We start from the raw sequence: 27,609 nt of genomic DNA, 5'->3' as shown, positions 1-27,609 counted from the left end.
TGATATCAGTTGCCATGTGAGCATGTATCCAGTAGATCAGAGGACACTGAATTCAATCCTCTCCACAATGGAGAACATCAGTGAGTCCTTAATACAGATCTTTCCTTCAATTTAACCTTTTTCCTTCTCACAGACTGCTTTTACTACTTTCCTGAGTTCTTATTCTAAAATTGTTCAAAACTAGCAGAGAAACATCAGTAAAAAGAACGATTTTTACAGTCTTTCCACGTGCTCAGGGAATCCCAAATGTTCTTCAGCCAATGACGGACTCATGAATTTGATAACGCAGGAAACGCAGCTGTCAATTTGCACACAGCAAGGTCCTATAGACACTAATCTAATAATGATAGATAATTGCGGGGAGGCAGTGGCACAATGGGACTTTTACTGGACCAGTAATCCAAGGACACAAGGGGATCTGAGTTGGAATCCCACCATGGCAGATGTTGAAGTTTGAGTTCAAGAATAACATGGAATTAGGAATCTAACGATGACTTAAAAGTCTAATGATGACCATGAAAACATTGATGATTGTTGTACAGGCCCATGTAATTCACCAACATTCCTTAGGGAAGGAAATCTGCCATCCTTACCTGCTCTGGGGGCAAGGCAGTGACTTTAGATCCACAGCAATGTGGTTGTCTCTTAAATGCCATATAAAATGGCCTGGCAAGCCGCACTGTTAAGGGCAATTAGGGATGGCCCAGCCAACAATCCCACGAATGAATTTTTTGTTAGGTGTTATTTGGAGAATAAGTATTCTTTAGGGCAGGGTGAATCCCTCTTGTAACGACTTTAATTGGGCAATTGAGGTGGGCCTGTTAGAATATGAACTCCCGGATTGAGAGTCAAGTTGGTGGGCCAATTAGGGAGCCTTTTGCTTTGTATTGAATCAGGAGTGTTAGTTCCTCTGGGATTCCTGGTGTAAACTGCTAACTGAAAGCACTCTGTATGCTGCTGTCAGACTTGTAAATAAAGTGATTCTGGTGAAGGGACTTCTGCCTCTGAGGACTTATTACACCATTGCTCTTCGAAACTATGCCAGGGGATCCTTTGCATCCATCTGAGAAGGTAGGCGTAGCCCTGTTTTAACATCTCTTTCCTGGCAGTCCAACAGTCCTGTACTGCACTGGAATGTCAACCTAGATTCTATACAATAAAAAAGGAAACATCATCTACCCAGACTATACTGTATTCCCCTGTTTCATTGGGAATGAACACTGCAACTGGGAACAGTTTCTTACAAACATTGTTTGATTATTCACTCCATTGTAGAATTTATGAATATTGACAAAAAGAGAGTTCTACAACCTCAGTGATTGATCATGTGGATAGTTTGGGAATGCCACTACAAAGTGCTGAACATCTGTATTTCTTGATAAAAGAGTGCACTGGGGAATATTTAGGTCCCAAGCTCAATTTATTCTCAATGGTTTAAATGTATCAGAGAGTGAGCCCTTGTAAGAATGAATGAATGCTCGGATACGGGTATCTCCTTGCTTTCAGTGAATATTCCTGTGGCTGGTTTCTCCTGCGATATTCAGGTCATCGTTTCAGTGAAAGAAACTTTCGATGGAAGTCACAAATTAACGATTGCCCAGGACCAAGCTGAAAGACTTTTCCCCCAGGACCTACCACTCAGCTGGATCAGTTATTCTTTCTCGACATTGCAATGTATTTGGTCTCAGGCCAGACTGGAGTGAATATCTCCCCTCCCCTTTTCCTGGGAGCTGTGCTCCCAGCACAATCATTCTGTGGCAGCATGGGTTTTATTTGGCAATTTTTTTTAAAGGATTATTTGTTTATTAGTGTCACAAGTAGGCTTGCATTACATTTTTACTATAACTTCATTGCAATGTTAATGTCAGCCTACTTGTGACTAATAAATAGATAAACTTTACATTAACACTGCAATGAAGTTACTGTGAGGTAACAGGGCTGCCTGCTCCGGTACACTGAGGGAGAATTTAGCATGGCCGATGAACCTAACCAGCACGTCTTTTGGATTATGGGAGGAAACTCACGCAGGCACTGGAGGAACGTGCAGACTGTGCACAGACACAGTGACCCAAACTGGGAATCGAACCCGGGTCCCTGGCGTTGCGAAGCAGCAGTGCTAGCTACAGTGCCACTGTGCTGCCCTATTATAGAACATTCACCCTTAAAGAAACTCACAGGGGAGATCAGTGAACTCGAATGTGATCACACCAGCCCTCCTAACCTCCCCTTAGCTGTCATGGTGCTTGCTATAATATTATGTTCCTCTTCAGTGATCATTTTATGGACGGGTTAATTTCTGTCAAGTGAACCGAAAGGAATATAGGAATCAGTTCAGTAGCTCGAGGTGCCCTGCTTATACTGACCTGGAGGGACAGTTAACTTCCATCTTGAACTGAGTAGATCCAGAACAATAGACTTTAGCACCAGCTGTCAGCTTCTGTACAGTTTAATGAAGATCCTGTTCTTGTACAGCTGCAAACCATGTTTTTATCTGAACACTACGTGCTGCAGCATCTATTATGTGATGTCTGCCCAGAGGCAGCAGTGGTGTAATGGGATTGTCACCAGACTAGAAATCCAGAGACCCAGAGTAATGCTTTGGGGTCCTGGGTTCACCGCTGCAAAAGGTGAAATTTGAATTCAATAAAAACCTGTAATTAAGAATCTTATGATGACAGTCAAACCATTGTCGATTGTTGTAAAAATCTGTCTGGGTCACTAATGTCTTTTAGGGAAGAAAAGCTGCCATCCTTAACTGGTCTGGCCTGGCCTGGAGTTGTGTGACTCCAGAGCCACAGCAGCGTGGTTGACTTGTAGAAAGAATTCCCTCAGATTAAGGATAATTAGGGACAAACAATGAATGCTGAGAAGCCAGCAACGTTCAGATTCCATGAACAAATATTCTTTAAAAGTCAGCACTTCTGCAACAATAGTTTCCACCCCCTGCTCTGTCCAGTCAGTTTTTGAGACTTCCCCATAATTCTCTTCTGTAAGTGGGTGCTACGGTGATTGTCCTCTTAAGGGCAACACAGCAGAGCAAGGAGGACCAAGTGGAACAGAGTAGAGAATCACCCCAAGGGGTGGAGTCCTCTTAGGCAGAAGATGTTTTGGGAGCAAGTTGCAACCATGAGACTGCTGCACAATTCTTATTAATAAATACTGTGTGTTCTCCAATGAAGTCTGTGAAAGTGTATCTTTACAGGTACACTGGGACTTGTGTGCTGTGTCACATGGGTCCCATGCTGAACCAGCACTTCATGGTTGGAAAAGTGGCACAGTGGTTAGCACTGCTGCTTCACAGCGCCAGGGACCCAGGTTCGATTCCTGACTTGGGTCATTGTCTGTGTGGAGTTTGTGCATTTTCCCTGTGTCTGTGTGGGTTTCCTCCGGGTGCTCCGCTTTCCTCCCACAGTCCAAAGATGTGCAGGTGAGATGAACTGGCCATGCTAAATTCTCCCTCAGTGTACATGAAGCGTGCCAGAGTGTGGCGACTAGGGGATTTTCACAGTAATTTCACTGCAGTGCAAGTGTAAGCCTACTTGTGACTAATAAATAAACTTTAAAAGCTTAGCTCTTTCTGTGCTTAATAACATGCACGAAACAGAAATACTGGATGAGGGTCAAAAGGCAGGATGAAAGAATGACAGGCATCTTACTGTCACGTTAGGGTTAGCTATTTTTATTTCCTTTAGTATTTATTAATTACATTTCATGCATCATAACGAATGGTAAACAATTATTTCTGAAGGGATCAGTTTATACTTTATTTAACTGGGAAATCTACTCAACATTGTGTTCAATGATTTTAAATTATAACCTGCCCCATTTTCTTTTTTGTTTGGTTGTTTGATTTTTTTTCCTTCTTGTTTCTTTTCCAATTCCTTTATTTGGTGTCCAGATGTACCTATCCTGCCATTTACACATCTTTAGTTTCTCTACTTGTCCTATCAGTCCTGCACAATGAAGCTTCACGTTATTTAATCTCTCCTGCAGTTCACTCCATCACACACCTCCCCCTTTTGTTGTTCTTCCCTCCAACTCCCTTCCCTTTGCACAAAACCTATCACATTTCAAACTTTTCTCAATTTTGATGGAAGGTCACAGACTTGAAGCATTCTCTCTCCACGGGTGCTGTCAGACCTGCTGAGTGTTTCCAGAATGTTCTGTTTTCATTCATCAAGGGAACTCAAATGAAAGGTCCTATTTGCATTGGGATATTATTCTTCCTAGACTTCCACCAGACACCATGGGCCATACCTTCCTCGGAGGGCCAATCAGTGTTAGATTGCTACTTTGCGCCCACTTTCCTGCAACAGGTTCCTTCCATGTCTGTCTTGCCCGATCATCCTGACTCAGGCTGGGTGAGATCCAGGCAGCGCAGGGATCACCGAAGCTCAGTGTCAGCACCGAACAGAGTTGGAGTGAAGGAGGATACAGCCACCACATCACCTCCCGTCCTTTACTGTACAACCTGTCATTAAGCTGATCAGTCTAAAGGTCCAACTAAAACTGACAGGCCACGGAGAGGATTACTCTCAAAGGTGAGTGGTTAGGATTTGGGGAATGGGGTATTTGGAGGTTCAGTGGGTGGCAGGGGATTCCGACATCAGGGGGGTGGTTGGACATCATGGCTGGAACATTACCATCGCTCACGCTGGCAGGATTTCCCCATCCTGCTGCAGTGAAAGGAAACTTAGCTGGGTGCCAAATTCTCTGACCTCACTGCAACGGGAGCGTTGCGTGAACGGCTGGTAAGATCGTGCCCCAAGGGTTTTGACATGAAGGAAAGGGGGAGGGGAAAGGAAAGGGGAGGGGCAGTGAATCCAGGGGGTGGTGATCCGGCCAGATCAGGTCAGGTCAGGGATGAGTTCGGGCCTGCAGGTTGAGGGGGTAAGGGGAGCCCCATGCAGATGGTAGTAGGTGAGGGTTGTTGGTGGGAATCCTTTGAGGAGTAGCAGTTGGTAATTACCATGCAGTTGGTGGTGTGTTTAGCTGGGGAGGAAACAGCTGTGGATCCTGTGAGTGTGTCCTATGCAGGGAACAATCTGGGTTTTTAAATAATTACGCAGAAGTTCAGTTTTATTTTTAGTTTAAAGTTTATTTATTAGTGTCACAAGTAGGCCTCCATTAGCACTGCAATGAAGTTACTGTGAAAATCCCCCAGTCGCCACACTCTGGCACCTGTTTGGGTACACCGAGGGAGAATTTAGCATGGCCAATGTACCTAACCTGCTCATCTTTCAGACTGTGGAAGGAGGCCGGATCATCCGGAGGAAACGCGTATAGACACTGGGAGACGTGCAGACTCCGCACAGACAGTGACCTAAGCCAGGAATCGAACCCAGGATCCTGGCGCTGTAAGACAACTGTGCCACCGTGCTGCCCTCTCTAACTTCTTCAGAGTAACTATTAGCATAACCCTGGCAGAACCATCCAAAGTTAATGATTTTAATAATTTTTTTGGATGGTTCCACAGGGAAAATGAGCACTTTTGGACAATTGCTGTGCAAATGCTCACCTAGAGCTTCCACAAGGGATTCCTTAGCACATCTTTAGAGTAGCCCCAAAATCTGACACTGGGGGTCCCAATGAAACAGGTATAGCAAGACGTTATCCAGAATACTGGACACAAATTAAACTGTCCTGTATTCACCTCATTTATTAATATTCCAGATGCTCAGTGCTAACTGAGCTGGGAACACTAAATGTGCTGCTCAAATCTGCTGTCAGCTATCAGTACAGCCTGGCATACATTCTGAGACTGTTACAGAATAACCTCTATTTCTCAGTGTCCATGCACGTACCAGAGATTGATGTACGAGTCCTGGTCTAGGCCACCCTCTGAGATCAGCCTGGAACGGTGCTCAGGCACAGAAACTGTGGAAAATCTCAGCAGGTCTCCTGACTCAAAGCATTGGCTCTATTCTCCCTCCACAGAGAGAGGTGTTGTGATTTTCCAGCATTTTCTGCTTTCGTTTCAGATTCCAGCATCCGCAATATTTTGCTTTTAGAATAGAATCCCTACAATGCAGAAAGTGGCCATTTGGCCCATCAAGACTGCACGGATAACAATCGCACCCAGGCCTTAGCCTTGTAATCCCATGTATTTACTCTACTAATTCCCCCTGCCACTAAAGGGCAAATTAGCATGGCTAATCTATCTAATCAGCACAATTTTGGATTGTGGGAGAAAAGCGGAACACCGGAGGAAACCCATGCAGACACGGGGAGAAAATGCAGGCTCCGCACAGACAGTCACCCAAGACCAGAATTGAACCCAGTCTTGGGGATGTGGGGCAGCAGTGTTAATCACTGTGCCACCACGTCACCCCTTCTAACCTGTTGCTTGAAGCTTGTATTGTCTTGCAATGAAATGTTAACTGGTAGCACTAAACAGTATTTAAAACCTTCTGAAGGATATATACTGTAGTGACTGATCATGCAACTTGTACCAAAGAGACTATAGTCATATAAGTTTTATCACAGCATATGTCTCATTTATTCAGCAAAGGCTGATAGAAACAAATTCTAGGTACCGTGACATGGAATATAATGAAGAGAATAGTGACATGTTGGCTCGATCTTGAAGCAGGAAATGCAGAATTATAATGATAGAGAGCTGTGCAAGAAACCAAAACTGGAACTGCTTCGAGGATAATGAATAAGGCTCAGTGAGAGACAGGCTTCTCACAGTGCAGGATAGGATTCTATCCACAAGGAGGGAAGGGAAGGGGATGCTCCTTAAAATCTAACTTTTTTGACAAAGCTTTTTTCACCTAATATCTCCCCATAAGTCACGGTGTTAAAATTTGTTTGAAAACATTCCATTGAAGTGCCTTAGGCACTTTGCGATGTTAAAGGTGCTACACAAGTTGTTGAGCCTGAAAATGATGGAAGAATCTCACTGGAATTAGCAGTTGTTATTCAGTTTGATGTGTTGTCTGGCGCTTTGGATGCCTACAGAAAGGATTAGGCTCTCAGGAGGAACATGAAATGAAGGTTGTGACTCCATACAAGATTGTAAAGTATTGGCAAGGCTCAGGGGAAAGCCTTATTGAAATTACTTTTATTTATTTTACTGAGGCTTTCAACATTGAGCCTCATGAAGGAGTGGAATGTCTTCAGGTTTATATGATCCAATCTTGGATTTTATTAGTCATATGCACAAGCTTCAAAATTAGTGCAAGATTAAATATTATTCCATCATTGTTACCAAAACAACATGGGCGGCACAATGGCACAGTGGTCAGCATTGTTGCCTCACAGCTCTAAGGACCTGGATTCGATTCCCGGCTTGGATCACTGTCTGTGTGGAGTTTGCACATTCTCCCCATGTCTGCATGGGTTTCCTCCGGGTGCTCCGGTTTCCTCCTACAGTCCAAAGATGTGTGGGTCAGGTGCATTGGCCACGCTAAGTTGCCCCTTAATGTCCTGAGATGCGTTGGTTAGGGGGATTAGCAGGGTAAATACGTGGGGTTATGGGGATAAGGCCTAGGTGGGATTGTGATCAGTGCAGACTTGATGGCCGAATGGCCTCCTTCTGTACTATAGTCTTTCTATGATTTCTGTGAACATATTTGAGCTACTGTCTTATTTCTTGTATAAATATAGATTGTGCAGAAACAGGCTGCCATGTCAGTCAATGTAACAATGACAACATTTCAAAACTAGTTCATGGAGGCGGCACAGTGGTTAGACAGTCACCCAAGCCAGGAATTGAATCCAAGTCCCTGGCGCTGCAAAGCAGCAGTTCTAACCACTGTGCTGGCCTTGCCAATGTTGCTTACATTCCATAGAAAAAAGAATGGCGCCTCTCTTTTCTTTATTTTTATGTTTCTATTCCTACTGGCAAATCAACAAAAACAGGTTTGCAAGTCTGTTTATGAATAATGGACAGCAAGGAATAATGTTGGGAGGCACCGAGCATCTATAAACAAGCCACACACTCAATATGACAGAGGCATAATCAGCCTTATTTCACAAATGAACTGAAGTGACCCCAGTCCCACCTAGTTACAACCATCAGAATTTATCACAGTAAAATGTCACTGTAGAACATAATGCAAATGAGAATGTTGATGAATGACATCCAATAATTTTACAACAGATTGTTGGCACAACAGATAAAACAAGACATAGCTGAATACAACTTAATTAAGCAATAACAGAATGACACAATGATTTAGCAGAAAATGGAATACGATTGCGCATCCACTTTTAGATTGTCTGATAAACATAAATGATAGTAGTACATTGTGGATTCCCCATTATCTTCGGGCGTGTGTACCATTGATGCAGAAAGGACTGCACATTTTTATACTTGAAGACTTTACTCATTTATCTTGGCAGACAGAAAGAGTGAAGTTCATGGATTGAATTTTTTTTACCTACACAAAACCTTTTGAGGATAGCCATTTCCTGGTTCATTCCCCATGGCAATGCCTTAACTAATTACAGTCACCCTGCCTGGTTTTAAATTTGAATAAAATCTTGGCAATTAAGTATTCCCTGGTGCATTCTCCAAGACAGTGCCATTACCAATCACAGTCCATTTGCCAACTAATCAGCAGTATCTTCTCATGGTATATAAATTGTTGTTCCCTTTATTACTGGTATTCTGGTGTGCACATTGTGGCTTTTGCTACCAAATAAACCTGTTGGACTGTAACCAGGTGTTGAGACTTCTTACTGTGTTTACCCCAGTCCAACGCCGGCATCTCCACATCATGAGACCTACTGAGTGCCAGACAAAAAGCTTTGACAGCATGTCTCTTTTTCAGCAATACTCAATTACTGTACTATCAAACGAAGACTTTACTCATTTTTAATGGAAACAAGCTTGAACTACTATGTGCCTGCAACAAGGGAGTGGTAAAGAAGGATGAGGTAATCAATGTCAGAACCTGTAACAATATGAGCTGTGAAACTGGGATTCAATATAAATGGGGATTTGTTTACAAATGAACAGGACTTTTCATGTGGATGAAACACCTAAATACCTTAATTTACTGCAACGCGAGAACGGCTTTCCACTACAATGACCCAATTTGTTCTGTTAAATTAACAGCAAGGTGAATCGTGCTTGAAGTTACATCTGTGTAAATGGTACAGCAACTTCAGGCGAGGGCCGGACATGTAATTAATCCTAAATATGCAAAGGTTGCTGTCCGAGTTGGGCCACTCCATGGTTAGCTTTGTAAAAATGATATCTCACTGTCTCCCTCACCATTGAAATGCATTGAACAATGTGAAATTGCCGCACTTGAGTGAAAGATGTGAACTGAATTTACTACAAAAAGTTGTCATTTCAAATTTAAACACTTTTAATGTTAGGATCAATGTTCATTATAACCACTCAACCTCTAGCACTAAAAATTGTTTTTACAAGTGTGCAGTCTCATTCCTTCAGGTTTTAAAATGCCAAATCATTATTTTTTAACTTTTCCTTTTGACTTCCCCCCCCACCCTTTTTTAACCTAATCCTTCCTTCTCTCCATTTATTTTTTTCTAGACCTAACCTGGCAATATATTGACCCACTCAAACTATACGCCCTTCTCAATCATGGTGCTGTTAATTACAAGAGATACTTGGTTAAGCTCATGCTATTCATTTGGATCCCAGATATTGATTTTCCCTGATATTACCATAATCAGCTCATACTACCAGCAACTTGGCAAAAGAAGAAAAGTTTAAAACCTAAATGTCTGAAGGCAAATGTAGCTACTGGCAGAGACCATTAGATGCCCTGCTACAATAATGCTTGGTCCCTGATGATATGTTGTGGACACATTGAGACAGTAAGTCATGAGCAGGTGGCATGGAGTTTGTTTCTGTCACCAGATTAACAGGCACACTAATCTATTTACTATGCCAATTTTAATGAGCCTCAACGTAGATGTGTCTAATGCTGTGAAGCAGATGCTTTGAGAACTGCACTATTGCTTCATCTTCACTGTGAAGAATCTTCGATACGTGTTTTTCATTTTAAGTTGTGGTAAGTGTGGTAACTGCTCATTCTTAGCTGACGTATGTGAAGACAAGATCTATTAGTCTTTATAATACTACACAAGCGTAAATCCTGTCAACGTCTCTACTTAAAACATGATGCAGTTTGTGTTGCTGTCCTTGATGCTGTCAGTCCGCACTCCACTCTGACTTTGCGCAGTTTTCCACCCTAGCCCCTGGGAGCAGACAAGCGAGTCTGCAGGTAAGATTACGAGTAAAGCTTACATTAACTGGATTCCACTGCAATGCCATCAACAGAAAATGGGAAAATCATACAAGGCCGGGGATTATACAGTACATCTTAGGTTAATAGGATTGTAGCACTTCAGATGTTGCAGAAAGCAATTTGTAATCCAGTAAATCAACCACGGTTGGCAGCTAAACAGGCCATAATCTGTATTTTGGTTGAAGATGTCACTAATAGTTATATCTTGCAGTTTACTAGTCAACCTGCTGTGCTGTTGAGAAGTCAATTATTTGACTCTCTTATGATATTGGACCAACATTTTGGTATCAATTATTTTGCGAACAGTACTGTTTCATTTAAAGTAAGCAAAGTTTGCAATACTTGTTCAGAGAATAAAGCCAGAGTTCCACGATTCTGAACAAACTATATAAAGTTTACTATGCAATTTTATAAAAGTAAAACAATTTACAATATCTATCTCATGCTCTAACCTTCAGAATGAAGAGGTACGTGTGAATTAACAAGCAAAATGTCATTGAATGCATCAGTGTAAAACAAATGACAGATGCAACTAAGACAGATCCCATGGATTTCTCAGCAACCCACCCACTCTGCGAGTTACACAATCTTGGTGAAACTGTCTCCCTCACGAGAAATTTCAAGTGTTCGCTTTTAAAGAGCTAGCCTCTGAAGTCCCTTCAAACGTCACTGTGACTCAGAACCGCCTCAATGACTGCTCACCTCCTGTTGGTTTGATCACTTCTCTTGAGACCCATTTCATTGGCTCTCCAAGGCTGAAGTCCAACCCTGACTCACAAATGGAACTCCAGCTCTCCAGCGCCGCCAAGCTGAGTACCACTGATCCAAGTGGTTGCTTCTTGCCCCATGCCCAACAACACTGACCTTCTTCTGCCTTTTCAGATCTCCTGGGATTCTCCTGAGCCCTCAGTACTTAGAGCCTGCCAACAGCAGCACTTTCACAGCCTGGAGTCTCTTTTCTGTTATTCTCCCCAGTGGTTCTGCACCCCAGTGGTGCCGACCACAGCTCTCCTCCTTCTGGTGGTCTTCCCCGGGTTGCACCTTACCCAGTGATCTCTCTCCCTGGATCTTCTCTTGCTGGGACCTCTTCCCATGCTCTTTCTCTTCATCCAGTGACTCCCTGTGTTTTGGTGCCCAAGGCCTGGGTCTCGAGATCCTTGTTTTCTTGCTGTGCAAGAGTATTCCCAATATCCCAAATGGCTGAGTTCTTCAACTAAAATAAAATAAATCTAAAATGGAGCATGCATGTTCTGTCATTTGGCCACACCCTGTACATGCCTGGAACTCTTTAGCCTGCTAGGAAATTGGATCCTCAGCCTGTGCCCGGAAGCAGCTCAGCTCCTATCTCTTAACAATCCACAAGTAAAGGTCTTGATACTTACTTGATATATTCTTCAATTCACGTTTTCTTAATTCTTGCTTGAGGAAACATACTTATCTCAAGCTACTGAAAAATTCGATGGATACCTTGGGCTAGCACATTCTTAAGACCAAAGTATCTCGCAGTGGTTAGCACTGCTGCCTCAAAGTATGAGAGAGCTGGGTTCGATTCCCGACTTGGGTCGCCGTCTGTGCGGAGTCTGCATGTCCTCCCTGTGTCTGTGTGGGTTTCCTGCGGGTGCCTTGGTTTTCTCTCACACGCTGAAAGATATGCTGTTTGGGTGCATTGGCCATGCTAAGATCTCCCTCAATGTATCCAAACAGGGGCAGGTGTGTGGTGACTAGGGGGTTTTCACAATAACTTCATTGCAGTGTTAATGTAAAGCTACTTATGACATTAATGAATAAACTTTAAAAAAATTTTAACTTTCTACTACAGAGAGTAAACAAGATTAAGGGGTAATTTAGTTGAGTTGTTCATGATTAAAAGAGTTCATTGAGTAGATGGGCTAAACCTGTTGGGGCCAAGAACAAAGGGACATAACCTCAAAATTGGAGCTAAGTTGTTTAGAGGTGATGCCAGGAAGGCCTTCTTCATAAAACAAGTGGCAATAATCTGGAACTCTTTCCTTCAACAGGCCATTGAGGCTCGGGGGTCAACTTTTTTCAAATCTGAGATGGATAGGTTGTTGTTAGGTGAGAGTACTAAGGGTTACAGAAGCAAGGGTGGTAGGTGGAGTTAGCCATGATCTGATTGAAAAGTGGAACAGACTTTCAGGGGCTGAATGGCCTATTCCTGTTTCAATGTTCCTACATATGAAGAAGTGAGGTCAGTCAATGTTCCTTCCGTCATACAACTGTTATCCATACCCAAATTTAATACCAGTGCCCACCACGTTATTCTATTAATGTAGTTTTATCCTGGGATTCATTAGCTTTTTACACCAGAAGAGATCCTGCTGGAGGCAATGGTTTTGATTTATGAAAACACATTTATTTGCAAACTATTTTCAAAGGTTAGATAAGACCAGGACATATCTCGAGCTGCTCTTTAAGATGCTACTCATTTACCTTCCCTCAGTGAGGGACATCACTCTGACATAGTTATCATTGGAGTTAACTCTTTACTCCACCATTATTGTTTCTAATTTCATTTCCTATCAGGCACTGGTGGGGAATAATCATTGGTTTCAACCCATGATTTTCTAGCCATTCACCTAAGTGAACAGGGTTGCAGACCCACATTAGCCCGATTTGAACATCTTTACCAATCATACCCACAGCATCAGTGCTAATTGGTTCATTAAAAGGTTTCAATCTTTTGCGCAGTGTCAGTGTTACATGGCAAACTGAAAATAATAGATCCTTATGTTACATAACAGTCCCCATTCAACCATAATAAATTCAGAAACTTTTGCCATTTCAAGATGGCACTTGGTCTTCAAGATTAGTACAAAGTGAATGGAACAAATCTATAAAACAATGCAATGTAGATAAACCCAGTTTCTAAAACTGTGATTGCTTTTAATCTGTGGATGCAATCAAATCCAGGGTTTTGATGTCTGCTTAGTGTGTTGTCCTTGATCTGATCTTTTGCCTGTTGCAGGTAAGTCTGATCTGTGTGTCTCACTCAAAGATAAATCTTTTTACATAGAGATTCTCCCTGAACCTCCGATTAGACCAAAGCCTGCATCTAAACCTGTCAAACCTCTGATCTCCTCCACTCTCTTCTCCTTACTCCCCTTTCTTTCCTCTTCTCCTTCTCCTACTCAACTCCTTTTGCCTCCTGTTCTTCTCCTCCTCCCAACTGTCTCCTTCCCTCTCACCCTCGCTCCTTCTTCTCTCTCCTTCCCCCCCCATTCTTATTCCATCCCTTTCCTTCCCTCTCTTCTCAGAGGGTAAGTATCCCATTAATCCAGCTGTGGAATGCGCAAAACCTTTAATGCGTTCAGATGAACGCCGTAGAAAGTGAATTTCACTGATTGAGCCAATGTGTAATCCCAGCTAATAGTGTGCTAGCAAATGCAGGACGACCATAAACACTCTGCTTCTGATTTAACTGTGTCACAGGCTAATGTACATATTCCATCGATATTAATATGGGCAGACCTGACCTGCGAAGATGATATTTCTGATAAAGTAAATTTTTAAATGCAAATAACCTAAAAATGAGTCTTGAAGATTTTGAGTTATGAGACTGTGACTATTTCCTCGTCTCATTGTGGAATTGTCTTTGGGAAGAAAGATTTAAAAAAAATGTCTTTATTCATTCAAGGGACGTGGGCATCACTGGTTGGGTCAGCAGTTATTGGCTATTCTAACTGCCCATTTGAGAGTCAACCACATTGCTGTGGGTCTGGAGTCACATGTAGACCTGACCAGGTAAAGACAGCAGATTTTCTTCCCGAAAGGACATTGATAAATCAGATGGGATTTTACAACAACCCCAGCAATAGTTGCAAGATCATCATTGGAATTCTAAATTCAGATTTTCTTTTGTTGATATGTCAGAACTATTAGCCAATAGGTACATAAGCTTGTTGCCAGACTCTAAGGCTCAGACCATAAGATGTAGAGTAGAAATAGACCAATCGAGTCTGCATTGCCATTCAATAAGATCATGACTGATATAGGATAATCCTCAACTTCATTTTTTCACCCTATCCCCATATTCCATGATTCCCTTACTGATTAAAAATCTGCCTATCTCAGCTTTGAACATACTTAGCGACCCAAAATCTACAGTAAAGAATTCCACAGATTCACTCCCCTCAAAGATGAAATTCTTCCTCATCTCTGTCTTACATGAGTGACCTCTTACTCTGAGATTATGACCTCTGGTCCTAGACTCTCCCAAAGGGAAATAATCTCTCACCATTTACCCTGCCAAGCCCCCTGAGAATCTTCTGTGTTGCAATAAGGTCACCTCTCATTCTTCTAAACTTCAAAGTGTACAGGTTCAACCTACTCAATCTCTCCTCATGAGAAAATCTCATACCAGCGATCATGTAGCGAACATTCTCTGGACTAACTCCAATGCAAGTATATCTCTCCTATATAAAGGGACCAAACTGTTCAGTGTTCCAGGTGTGGTCTAACTTGTACCTTGTATAGTTTTGTCAAGACTTCCCTCTGTTTATGCTGCATTCCCTTTTAAATAAAGGCCAGCACTCTAATTTGTCTTTCCTATTGCCTGGTGGATTTGCATGCTAGCGCTTTGTGATTTATGCATGAGGATCCTCAAATCCCTTTGTTCTGCAGCTTTCTGCAGTCTTTCTCCATTTAAAGAATACTCCACTCTTTTATTCTTTCTACTAAAGTGCATAATTTCACATTTTCCTACATGCTGACCCATCTGCCAAGTCTTTGCCCACTTATCTAACCTTTCTACATCCTTCTGCGGACTTTTTGTGTCATCCTCACCACTTGCCTTCCCACCTACTTCTGTGCCATCTGCAGACTTGGCAATAGTCCATTCACTTCCCTCATCCAAGTCATGAATATATATTGTAAATAATTGTGGCCCCAGCACTAATCCCTGTGGCACTTCACTAGTTACGGGTTGCCATCCTTAAAATACCTCTCTAAAACTGACTCTGTCTTCTATTCATTAGTGAATCCATGCTAATACCCCCAGCATCCTGGGCTCATATTATTATGTAGCTTTTTGTATGGTAACTTGCCAAACATTTTTTGGAAATCCAAGTACATTACATCGATTGTTCCCCTGTATCTATCCTACTCATTACCACCTCAAGAGACTTTTAATTACTTTATCAGGCTTGATCTCCTCTTTATGAAGCCACGCTGATTCTGCTTGATGCTCTGCTATTATATCGTTGACAACGGACTCTATCATTTTCATGCACAAATGCATTCTTTGATCATCAGAGTGAAGATTTCCACTTTGCAGATGGATGTCTGAATGTGCTGGGCTTTCACATACTCTAAAAAGGAGGGGTCTTCCTTCTCCACATCCCATCAGTTCAATGGACGCACCTTCCGAGACAATCTTCCAGCCAGGTATCCATCCCATAACTAAATTGCTGTGTTTTATGAAAGCAGTGTGTACGCCTCAATGTATAGCATTCCCTGCTACAATATCAAACAGTGTAATGCCTAGCAACCCCACTCACAATTGCTTGTGACATGAGATTTTTTCCCCCTTCCTGAACTCAGCTAGTAAAATTGCTGCTTGTTTGAAAAAAAAAGCCTGCCTGCTCATTGATCTAGAAGGTTGTTCAGTGAAGGAAAATGTCATTAAAAATCAGCCCTTTTCAGGTCAAGCTTCTAAATGGTATATAATAAAAGAAAGCTCACTGCATGTAATGTGCAGCTTGAAGATTCCCATTTAAATTTTTTCATACAGCATCACTACTTGCTGATTTTAAAATGAGATTTTATGACACGATTAGCATTTTAAGCACCAGCCAATATTTCGGCCCCGATACATTTATGTGAAACGATTGAAATATTCTTGCTGTCTGGATATTCTGAATTTCAATGGACTGGGTAGGTTCTGGTGTCATTTTGTCAATTCTACAATCTAGACAAAACAGTAAACTGTGAAACAATTTGACAAATGCTGACATCAAGAACATTGGCTATCAGCCAGGGTTTGCACGCACAGTGGGAGATACCTGCAATGATCAGCAAGAAAAATAAGACATTTATATAAAATGTCAGGCAGTTGTTCATATAACAGTTACCACACTCCAACGACAATTCATTGTCTTGAAGTGCTTTCAGTTGTTACATTGTGATAAAGCATTATATTTGTAGGGAAAGGTTATTACTCAGTCATTTTTAGAATTGTTATGGCTGAGGAGACCATAGATTGAACAGAATTGTGGAAATTGGTGAAGGGAAGGGCAGGGGAAAGAATAGGGATGCTTCGTTAAATTCAGAGGCAGGCTTTACGGGAGTAATACCTCAGGTTCACAGAATCATAGAACCATAGAACCCTACAGTACAGAAAGAGGCCCTTCGGCCCATCGAGTTGCTCAGATTCTTGCCCACGACTAGCCACATTCATTCACATTGCATTATAACTTCCAGAATCAGTGAACAACCAGGGACCTGGGTTTGATTCCCTGCGTGGGTCATTGTCTGTGCAGATTCTGCACATTCTCCCCATGCCTGCATGGGTTTCCTCCTACAGTACAAAAGATGTATTGGTTAGGTGAATTGACCATGCTAAATTCTCCCTCAGTGTATCTGAACAGGAGCCAGAATGTGGTGATTTGGGGATTTTCAAGTAACTTCATTGCAGTGCTAATGGAAGCCGACTAGTGACACCAGTAAATAAACTTTAAAAAAGTTAATACTGCAGTGAAGCTACTGTAAAAATTCCCTAGTCATCACACTCTGGTGCCTGCTTGGATACACTGAGGGAGGATTTGGCATGGCTAATTCACCTAGCTCGCACATCTTTGGACTGTGGGAGGAAACGGAAGCATCCAGAAGAAACCCACACAGACACAGGAAGAATGTACAAACTTCACCCAGACAGTGACCAAGCTGGGAATCGAAGCCAGGTACCTAACACCATGAGGCAGTAGTGTTAAACACTGTGACACTGTGCTTCTCCTTCCAACAATAGTGTCATTGAGATCATACAGATAGAAAAAAGAGGCTTCAAAGGGATCTTTCTCCAGATCTTCACCCATCAGTGGCAGTACCACTAATGAAGGGAGCCAGAGTTCTTGTTAGCCCAACAGGGTGGAATACAAATAGTGACTTCTGCCCTTGGACAAACTACAATCCAGAGTGGGAATCACAGGATAGATACACCAAGCACCTGCAGCATTGTATATTAATCCTGAATATTTCAATAGCTATTTCTCTCTGGTGTTGTGTCTCAGCATACTGAGTGTTTCTGTGCATGGCTAGTTGCTAAACATTTTTTATCATTTAGCTTTAGTCACCCGAAAGAAGTGAAAGGCAGGGCTGTTATTCAGTATGTTAAAACACGTCTACATTTACTCAGTTGGAAAGCAGAAAATGCCAATTTGATCCAAGGCACAAGCGTCTCAGAATATATTCAGTGCCTTCATTATGGTTCTGAGCAATATAGTATTTTGGTGAAATTTATTCAAAAGATGGTGCTATGTGTTACTCTACAGTCTGTTTGGGAACATCAGGAAAAAGATTATTTACTTACTAGTGTCACTAGTAGGCTTACATTAACACTGCAATGAAGTTACTGTGAAAATTCCCCCGTTACCACACTCCTGCACCTGTTTGGATACACTGAGGGAGAACTTAGCATAGCCAATGCACCTAACCAGCATGTCCTTTGGACTATGGGACGAAACTGGAGCACATGGAGGAAACCCAGGTCGACACAGGGGAGAACATGCAAACTCCGCACACACACTGACCCAAACCAAGAATTGAACACGGGTCCCTGGCACTGAGAGGCAGCAGTGCTAACCACTGTGCCACAGTGCCACATGGTCCAGGACAATGATTTTTTTAAAAAAATTTGAATAAGAACCAAACTGGCCGATGTAGCTGTTGGGCAGAATACCAACACACACTGGGGAGTGGAGGAACACAGATCTGAGCCCCACTCTGCTGAATACCTGGCTTAGGGCTCTGGAATTTACTGAGTGTTTTAAATAGATGTTGTGTTAAAAGCATCATGGCAGAATGTTGGATCGTGGAAACAGAGGAGTTTTTTTGTTGCGTTTTACTGGTCATTCTTAGACTTCATCTTTTTATTTCACTCACACAAAAGAAGTTATCACGTGACTACTGCAGTCACCTTGACATATTATCTACTGTTGATAACTTAAATCCTGAGCCAGAAATTCTGCGGCATCCGGCAGCATTCCTTCCTATACCAACTGTACCGCAGTCGCTTTGCGACACAGACCCTGATAATTTAAAATAAACGTATTGTTGATGACAGACTATTATTGATTGCCCTCACCCAATCCAAACACAGCTTTCATTGCATCTAAGGTTATATGCATCAAGCGTAAATGAAGATATATTGTACGGACATCAAACGAGACGTTTATTCATTGTTGAGTTCATTGTTGTTCGACATGACTTTAAGTAATTCATCTGACTGAGGCTACAATGGAGTTTTCGATCATGATCAAAGTCATCTGTAGCACATTCTTATGTTCAATTGTTTTACTCACCATTTACGGTGACGTACACCCAGCTGCCATTGTGAAATGTGTCGTATTGCTGGTCCAACATGAGCACTTTGCATTCGTACCATCCCTGGTCCTCTGAGCGGAGCTGGTCAATTCGCAATGAAGCTTTGTCGTACAGACTGGCCCGGCCTACAGAAACAACACAAAAACACACATTTAGCCATTCGGTAGAACAGAATTTGAGTATCACTGAGAAAAAGGGACATGTCGAAGCTTTTCATCTTGTATTAGAAACATAGAAAAACTACAGCACAATACTGGCCCTTCGGCCCACAAAGTTGTGCTGAACATGTCCGTACCTTAGAGATTACTAGGCTTACCTGTAACCTCTATCTTACTAAGATCCAAGTACTTATCTAAAAGTCTCTTAAAAGACTCTATCGAATCTGCCTCCACCACCGTTGCCGGCAGCCCATTCCATGCACCCACCACTCTGAGTAAAAAACTGACATCTCCTCTGTACCTTCTCCCCAGCACCTTAAACCTGTGTCCTCTCATGGCAACCATTTCAGCCTGGGAAAAAAGCTCTAACAATGCACTCGATCAATACCTCTCAACATCTTGTACACTTCTATCACGTCACCCCTCATCTTTTGTCTCTCCAAGGAGAAGAGGCCGAGCTCCCTCAACGTGTCCTCATAAGGCATGCTCCCCAATACAGGCAACATCCTTGTAAATCTCCTCTGCACCCTTTCTGTGGCTTCCACATTCTTCCTGTAATGAGGTGACCAGAACTGAGCACAGTACTCCAAGCAGGGTCTGACCAGGGTCCTATATAGCTGCAACATTATCTCTTGACTCCTAAACTCAATTCCTTGATTGATGAAGGCCAGTACACCATATGCCTTCTTAACCACAGCTTCAACCTGCGCAGCTGCTTTAAGCGTCCTATGAACTCAGACCCTAAGATCCTTCTTATCTTCCACACTGTCAAGAGTCCTACCATTAATATTATATTCTGCCATCCTATTTGATCTGCCAAAATGAACCACTTCACACTTATCTGGGTTGAACTCCATCTGCCTTTCCTCCACCCAGTCTTGCATCCTATCAATGTCTTGCTGCAACTTCTGACATCCCTCCACACTATCCACAACACCGCCAACCTTTGTGTCATCAGCAAACTTACCAACTCATCCCTCCACTTCCTCATCCAGGTCATTGATAAAAATCACAAAGAGTAAGGGTCCCAGAACAGATCCCTGGGGCACTCCACTGGTGACTTACCTCCATGCAGAAAGTGACCCATCTATAACCATTTTTTGCCTTCTGTGGGCAAGCCAGTTCTGGATCCTATACTATATCTACTGTTCTTCCTTCATCAATGTGTTTAGGCACATCTTCAAAAAATTTAATCAGGCTTGTAAGACATGGCCTGCCTTTGACAAAGCCAGGCTGACTATTCTACAAAGCCATGCTGACTATTCATCAGGATACTTTGCAAGAGTACCAGTATATGAGGAAAACAACAATTTACTGTGTGAGAAGAGAATGCTGATTGGTTGGCAAGTGGATTCTGATTGATAGAGGTATTACCATGGAGAATGCACCAGTTGATGGTGACTGACAGATAACTGCCAAGCATTGTTTGAAATTTAGATCAGGATTAGTCAAAGTATTGCCCCGGGGAATGAATCAGCAAATGGTTGCCACTTATTTTGTTTAGCTGAAACAGGCACAATGTGTGTATAGATTCCTTCTGTCTGCAAAGAACAGAACCTAATGTATTAATATATGTAACTTCCAATGCACACAAGTGTGTCACTCTGCAAGCCCAACTGACAATCTTAAATTGGTTGCGAAGGATGCCTTCACATTGCGAAGACCATACAAGACTTGCATTTGCTGTTTCCACCTGCTCCTTTGACATTGCCGGCCTACTCACCAAACTTCCACTTAGGAAGGCATGGTAGCACTACATCATGGTGATCTAACTCACCACCATTGCATGAATCAGTACTCATTGAACTTATGAGCATAGTAATTCTTATAGTTGAGTTCAGTTTTAATTACAATATATGTAGAAACATAGAAACAGGAATAGAACAGGAGTAGGCCATTCGGCCCTTTGAGCCTGCTCTGCCATTCATTATGATCATGGCTGACCTCACCTTCCCCTCCAGATCTCTTAGTATCTTTAGTCCCAAGAGCTATATCTAACTTTTTTCTTGAAATCATACAACATTTTGGTGTCAACTACTTTCTGTGGTAGTGAATTCCACACATTCACCACTTTCTGGGGAAAGAAATTTCTCCTCACCTCAGTCCTAAACAGTTTACCCCTTATCTTCAAACTATAACCCCTGGTTCTGAACTCCCCCACCATCAGGAACATGGGCTGGAATTTTACTGTCCTTCCCGCCATGGGAATTGGAGTGGGTGAGAGGAGGAACATATATAGGGCATTGGTGAGGCCGCAGCTGGAGTACTGTGTGCAGTTTTGGGCGCCGCACCTGCGCAAAGATATTTTGGCCTTGGAGGGAGTGCAGAGGAGGTTTACTAGGCTGATACCGGAGTTGAGGGGGTTGAGCTATGAGGAGAGGCTGAATAAACTGGGCTTGTACTCGTTAGAGTTTAGAAGAATGAGGGGAGATCTCATTGAGACGTATAAGATGATGAATGGGATGGATAGGATAGAGGTGGAAAGACTCTTCCCGCTCAAAAAAGACAGTAGGACTAGGGGGCACAGCCTCAAGATAAAAGGGGGGAGGTTTAGAACGGAGTTGAGGAAGAACTTCTTCACTCAAAGGGTGGTGAATCTCTGGAATTCTCTGCCCGTTGAAGTGGTGGAGGCTGCCTCGCTAAATATTTTTAAGACGCGGGTTGATGGGTTTTTGATAGGAGAGGGGATTAAGGGTTATGGGGAGAGGGCGGGAAAGTGGAACTGAGCCGCAACAGATCAGCCATGATCTTATTGAATGGTGGGGCAGGCTCGAAGGGCTGGATGGCCTACTCCTGCTCCTATTTCTTATGTTCTTATGTTCTTATGGAACAGGGAAAGGTCCGTTGACCTTGAGTGGGATATTGTGGTTTTGGAACAAGTGAGGCCGTAAACTCCTACCCCGTTCTAACTGAATCTATCTAATCCTGTTAGAATTTTATAAGTTTCTCTGAGATCCCCTTTCACTCTTCTAAACTCCAGTGAATATAATCCGAACTGACTTAGTCTCTTCTCATATAACAGGTCTGTCATCCCAGGTATAAGCCTGGCAAACATTTGTTGTACTCCCTCTATAGCAAGGACATCCCTTCTCAGATAAGGACATCAAAATGGTGCATTTTACTCCAGGTGTGGCCTCACCAATGTCCTGTACAAATTGATAGTATTGCCACAGAATTCTTTAGGTTTAGCTCTCAGAAACATCTTTGCTGGATTACATAAGAAATGTGTCTTTGACAGAAGGGCAACAAACTTCCTTCCGCTTGAATAGTTCCAATATGTGGATAATATCTTTGATATATTTAGAATTATAACATCCCTATAGTGCAAAAGGAAGCCATTCGGCCCATCAAGCCTGCACTGACAGCAATCCCATCCAGGCTCTATCCCTGTAACCCCATATATTTACCCTGCTAATCCCCCAGGGACACTAAGAGGCAATTTTGCATGGCCAATTCATCTAACCTGCACATCTTTGGAGTGTGGGAGGAAACCGGAACACCTGGAGGAAACCTACGCAGACACAGGGAGAACGTGCAAGCTCCACACAGCCAGTCACCCGGGTCCCTGGCGCTGTGAGGCAGCAGTGCTAACCACTGTGCCATCCCTAAATCTGCAGTTGTCTGTAACAATTTCCTTACATGTCTTAAATTTGCACAGTACTGGATTAATCAAATCGGATTCTAATGTTTCCTTTCACAGCCATTGACACAAATAAGACAAATGTTCACCACTCCTCCCTCGACCAGTCTGATTCTTGGGTCCCTTCTACTCAACCGCTCTAAAACCCATTAGTTCTAAATGGTGGTAGTGTTGTAACTAAAGACGCCAGTCTCGTGTCACCAACTTAGAGGAAAGATAGCTATCCATGTATTCTGGTTGGATACAACTAATAATTGAACAGAAATTATTGCTCCATAAGTGTACAATAATAACATCACAAAAAGAATTGACTTAGAATCATAGAAAGGCAGGTGGTTAGCACTGCTGCCTCACAGTGCAAGGGACCCAGGTTCCATTCCCAGATTTGCGTGGAATTTGCACATTCTCTGTGTCTGCTTGGGTTTCCTCCAGTGCTCTGGTTTGCTCCCACAGTCTGAAAGATGTGCTGGTTAGGTGCATCGGCGACGCTAAATTCTTCCTTAGTGTACCTGGACAGGCACTGGAGTATGGCGACTGGGGGATTTTCACAGTAACTTCATTGCGGTGTTAATGTAAACCTATTTGTGACACTAATAAACTTGAACTAGAATCTCTACAGTGCAGAAAGAGCCATTCAGCCCATCAGGTCTGCACTGAAAACAATCCCACCCAGACCCTATCCCCGTAATTCCACATATATACCCTGTTAGTCCCTTTGACAATAAGGATCAATTCAGCATGGCCAATCCACCTAATACACACATCTTTGGAGTGTGGGACGAAACCCATGCAGACACCGGGAGAACATGCAAACTCCACACAGACAGTTACGCAAGGCCACAATCAAACACAGGTCCCTGGCACTGTGAGGCAGCAGTGCTAATCACTGAGTAATTCAACCTATGCGAGAGAAACTGATATAACAGCACCACTGGGGGAGATTCTCCCAGCCTGCTGTGCTGCTCTAGCAGAGCCAGAGGGGGAGGGATAGGGCCTGAGGAAGGGGGCAATCGGTGAGGGTGGTGGTGGTGGGGGGGGGGGGGGGGGTTCCCGCTGCCACTCTGCATTTGGGATCTGCAGCAGAGCGAAGGAGGACGGTGACTGGGGCTGGCCACCTAGGTGGGGATATGTGGGGGGGATGGGGCATGGACTGTCAGCCAGAAGGGGGGAGAGTGGGATGGGAGTCAGATCATTAGAAGGCGGGAGACATCAGGGCTGGTCTAGAGGAGTCTTCAAGGCCAGAGATTGGGAGGGTGGGGAGGTTGGGGAGGTTAGAGGGGCAGTGATGGGGTGTTGCATGGCTGGCCAGCAATTGAGCTAGCTGGTGATCCGGAGGCTGGGGATTCGGGACCACTGCACTGACGGATCAGTGCATGCGCAGTGGCCCACTCAGCGCTATGCTGCTGACCTCTCCAGCGGGAATAGGCCCCACTCCTGATTTCAGAGGGAATCCCGCAAGGGCACTCTGTGAAGCACGAAGTGTCAGAGATTCATTCTGAAAAATCACACTACAAAAGCCAGCAGGAGTGACTCCTGTTTGCACACGAATTGGGGATTTAGAATTCATTAGGGAGAATCCCGGCCCTTATATTTACATAGCATCCTTAACATAATAAATCATTCCAAAGAACTTCACAAGTCACAAAATACAGCACCAAGTCACAAAAAGACATTTAACCAAAAGCTTGGACAACGGGATATATTTTAAGGAATGTGAGATAGAAAGATGGGCAGAGGTTATTCCAGAGCTCTGGCATGAGGTAACTAAAGATGCAGACAACAATGATGGAACGATTAAAATCAGGACTGCTCAAGAAGCCAGAATTAGAGAGGTATTGATATCATAGAGGCTTGGGGGGATTTGTGGAGATTACAGGGATAGAAAGGGGCAAAGCCATGAAAGGCTTTGAAAGCAGGGATGGGAATTCTAAAGCCAAGACATTACTTGATTGAAAGTCGAAGTAAGTCGGTGAGGTCAGGGGTGGTAGGGAAATGGGACTTGGTGCAAGTCGGGACATGGACAGAGATGAGGATGAGCTCAACTTTACAGAAGGTAGAATGTGGGACTGGGTAGAAAAGGTACAAATAAGGAGAAAATAAATAAATGTGCTAGTTTTATGTATACTTCAAAACACCAACTTGAAGTAGGTTACAGGAGGATGGCGAGAGCTGGGCAGAGCTTAGGCTAGACGCGAGAAGATGCGTTACATTTGCTTAACTGATTAATCAACTAGCTTTATAATTTATTGAAATTTCGTACTCCAAAACCTCAAACATTCAAGATCCAAAACCCAAAAGAATTATCCACTGCAATGTTGGAGAATGATTGGCAAACAGCAGGCAGCTACTTAATTACAGCATCAGCTTTTTGTTTTAAGAGATGCTATTTTTACAACATGCACACAACACTTCTGCTCTCTCCTTGTCTCCTTCTTAATATTTCCTTCACGTCAAGCCAATGTAAGCTCTAATATCCCACGTGCAATCACACGGATGGGCTTAACTGTGGGCAATCTGATCACCACCCGTAGAAATAAAAGACAAGTTAAGCCCTTCTTTTAACTGAAGCTGGCCAAGGGGAATGGGTTCTTTTGGATTGCATGGCCATTTCACGCCTCGTTCCCATTTGCGAATGGAATCTGGCAGGATTGCAAAACAAGCATTTGATCTAACCACATCTGACATTCCAGGTGAGAAGAGGTTAAAAATGGGGTCTTTAACGCTTTGGGCAGGATCCTGTTGAAGAAGATTTCCCCTGAAATGTAAGCTGTCTTTTCTCTTTTTAGGTGCCAGCAAGTTTGTTGTTTAGCTCCAGCATTTTCTGTTTCTAATGAGCAAACATTAAATGTGAGAGACAGGCTCAGTGGGAGGCTGACAGAGTGTGATTCTTTCCCGAGAAAAGGCAAGAAGGGGAGTGATTATGGTGTGAAAATCATAGTTTGCCATCCAAATTAGTAAGACAAGTGGAGGGGTATAGAGAGCTGTGTCTAAGGGTCGAGTTAAAATAACCCATGGGTGGGGAGAACCAAAGCCAAAATAACAAAATTTGTCAAATATCCCCAGATGAAGAGATACCAACAAGATTTAAATTCTTGTGACTTTAACACAAACCAGAAACAACATAATTTGCAAATTAACAGGCAAATGATACTTGAAATAAATATGATGTGGAGATGCCGGCATTGGGCTTGGGTGGGCACAAGAAAGGAGCCTCACAACACCAGGTTAAAGTTCAACAGGTTTATTTGGAATCACGAGCTTTCGGAGCACTGCTCCTTCATCAGGTGACTCACCTGAGGAAGGAGCAGCCTTAACAGCAGCAAGGCACACCTCTATGAACCCTCTCTCCCTCGGTCAAGACTGTCCTGATGGTGCAGTTCTCCACAGTTCCTTTTCAACCGGTCAACCAATAACACCTAGCTCACAGTTTGACCACATCACAGAAAACACAACGTTCTTTAACATCTCAAAGTGATTCACACAGATTTCCAGGTTTCAGCCAGCTTTCTAGTCTCCTTTTTATGATATGAAAATGCCAGCTGGGATAGGCACAGTCAGAAGTCTCACAACATCAGGTTAAAGTCCAACAGGTTTGTTTGGAGCACCTGAAGGAGCAGTGCTCCGAAAGCTCGTGATTCCAAACAAACCTGTTGGACTTTAACCTCTTTTAATTCCCAGCGGACAAACTGACCTCTTCCCAAGATTTCTTTCTTTCCCTTATAAGACTTTTCCACATTCCTCTTTTTGCTTCTATTTCCTCTTTCTGTCTGCATCTGTGCCATCATCCCCCAGCTTCTCTGCTTGTATCTCTCCTTTGTATCTGCAGTTCTCCTTTGTGTCAGTCAGCCACTTGGCATTAGAATGTTAAATCCCTTCCAGTCAGTACTGCTTTCAGGTCAAGGGTCGTGAGGTCACATGAACCAGTATTTTCTATTAACCAAGAAAACAACACTTGATCCTTTGACAATTGATGTAAGCTCTTAAATGTTCCCTTTAAAGCATTCTTAAAAAGAATTATATATGCCACAGACATCTTAAAGAAATGACAAATTTTTCTTACTGCACACCTTCCAGTCATCAAAGTAGATAGAAGAACAATTAAAGAGAAGATTAGTGCATTGGTAGTGTTTGCTTGGGCACGATATATTTGATATGGAGATGCCGGCATTGGACTGGGGTGGGCGTAATAAAAGTCTCGCAACACCAGGTTAAAGTCCAACTGGAGTATTCTGAAAGCTCATGATTCCAAATAAACTTGTTGGACTTCAACCTGGTCTTGTGAGACTTCTTAAGATATATTTGAGCTAAGTAAATGAATAATAAGAGATCTGCTATCACAATCAGTGTATCTTATAAACCACAAGATTGTATGAAAGAGGGAACATAGTAAATATGAGTTGTGGAAAGAGTTTCTATAATTATCCAGACAGTTTCTTGAATTGGTATGTTGCCTGTGCAATAAGAAAGAATGCAATGTCAGACCTTGGTCTCTGCAGAAAATTAGAATAAGTAACCCAAGGTTATGTTATTGATTGGAAAAAAGAATTGGTGTTCACACTTAAACTAAGGGACAATCAATAAAATCTCCTCTCCCCATTGCTTTTTGTACCTTAGATCAGGATGAGGTAATCCCTGGTGCGATTAAGTTCAGAGTAAAATTATTTCTGCATTGATCCAAGAATGCACTGTTGTCCAGATCGCTGCTGCACCAAAGTGGTACTTCCATTTTTCATCCCAGTTCTAAGGCTGCCAGTTATTGCTGTAATTCTAATCTGCCGATGATCATTTATTGAGCGTACAAAGCCTGTTTCTGCAATAGCCATTATAGCTTTCAAGAGGGACTTCCAGCACTGTGCACCACAGTGGAAAAATTAGAACGCCCACCAAGTGGACATAAGGGGCTGAATTATCATTTGCAAGGCAGTACTGGGAGTTGGGAAAATTTCTAGCTGCTTCAGGTGAAAGTGCCTGCAGACATTGGATATTCCTTCCTGGGGACAGGTACAGACTCCTTCTCCCCGTC

The 27,609-nt window shown here is 42.9% G+C and overlaps 1 protein-coding gene across 1 annotated transcript in view; it reads right to left on the bottom strand.

Annotated features, from left to right (window-relative positions):
• igsf9bb (immunoglobulin superfamily, member 9Bb) overlaps positions 1-27,609 on the bottom strand; it is a 660,581-nt gene that overhangs the window by 347,060 nt on the left and 285,912 nt on the right. The window contains exon 3 of the mRNA XM_080214744.1: positions 18,767-18,913. Within this exon, the coding sequence (XP_080070870.1) occupies positions 18,767-18,913 (147 nt within the window). The remainder of the gene's footprint in view (positions 1-18,766; positions 18,914-27,609) is intronic.

Source organism: Carcharhinus amblyrhynchos, chromosome 29 (assembly GCF_965287045.1).
Source record: "Carcharhinus amblyrhynchos chromosome 29, sCarAmb.v2.hapA, whole genome shotgun sequence".
In the NCBI taxonomy this organism is placed as follows: domain Eukaryota; kingdom Metazoa; phylum Chordata; class Chondrichthyes; order Carcharhiniformes; family Carcharhinidae; genus Carcharhinus; species Carcharhinus amblyrhynchos.
The sequence above is the reverse complement of the archived record's forward strand: the minus strand, read 5'-3'. Positions and strand labels throughout refer to the sequence as shown.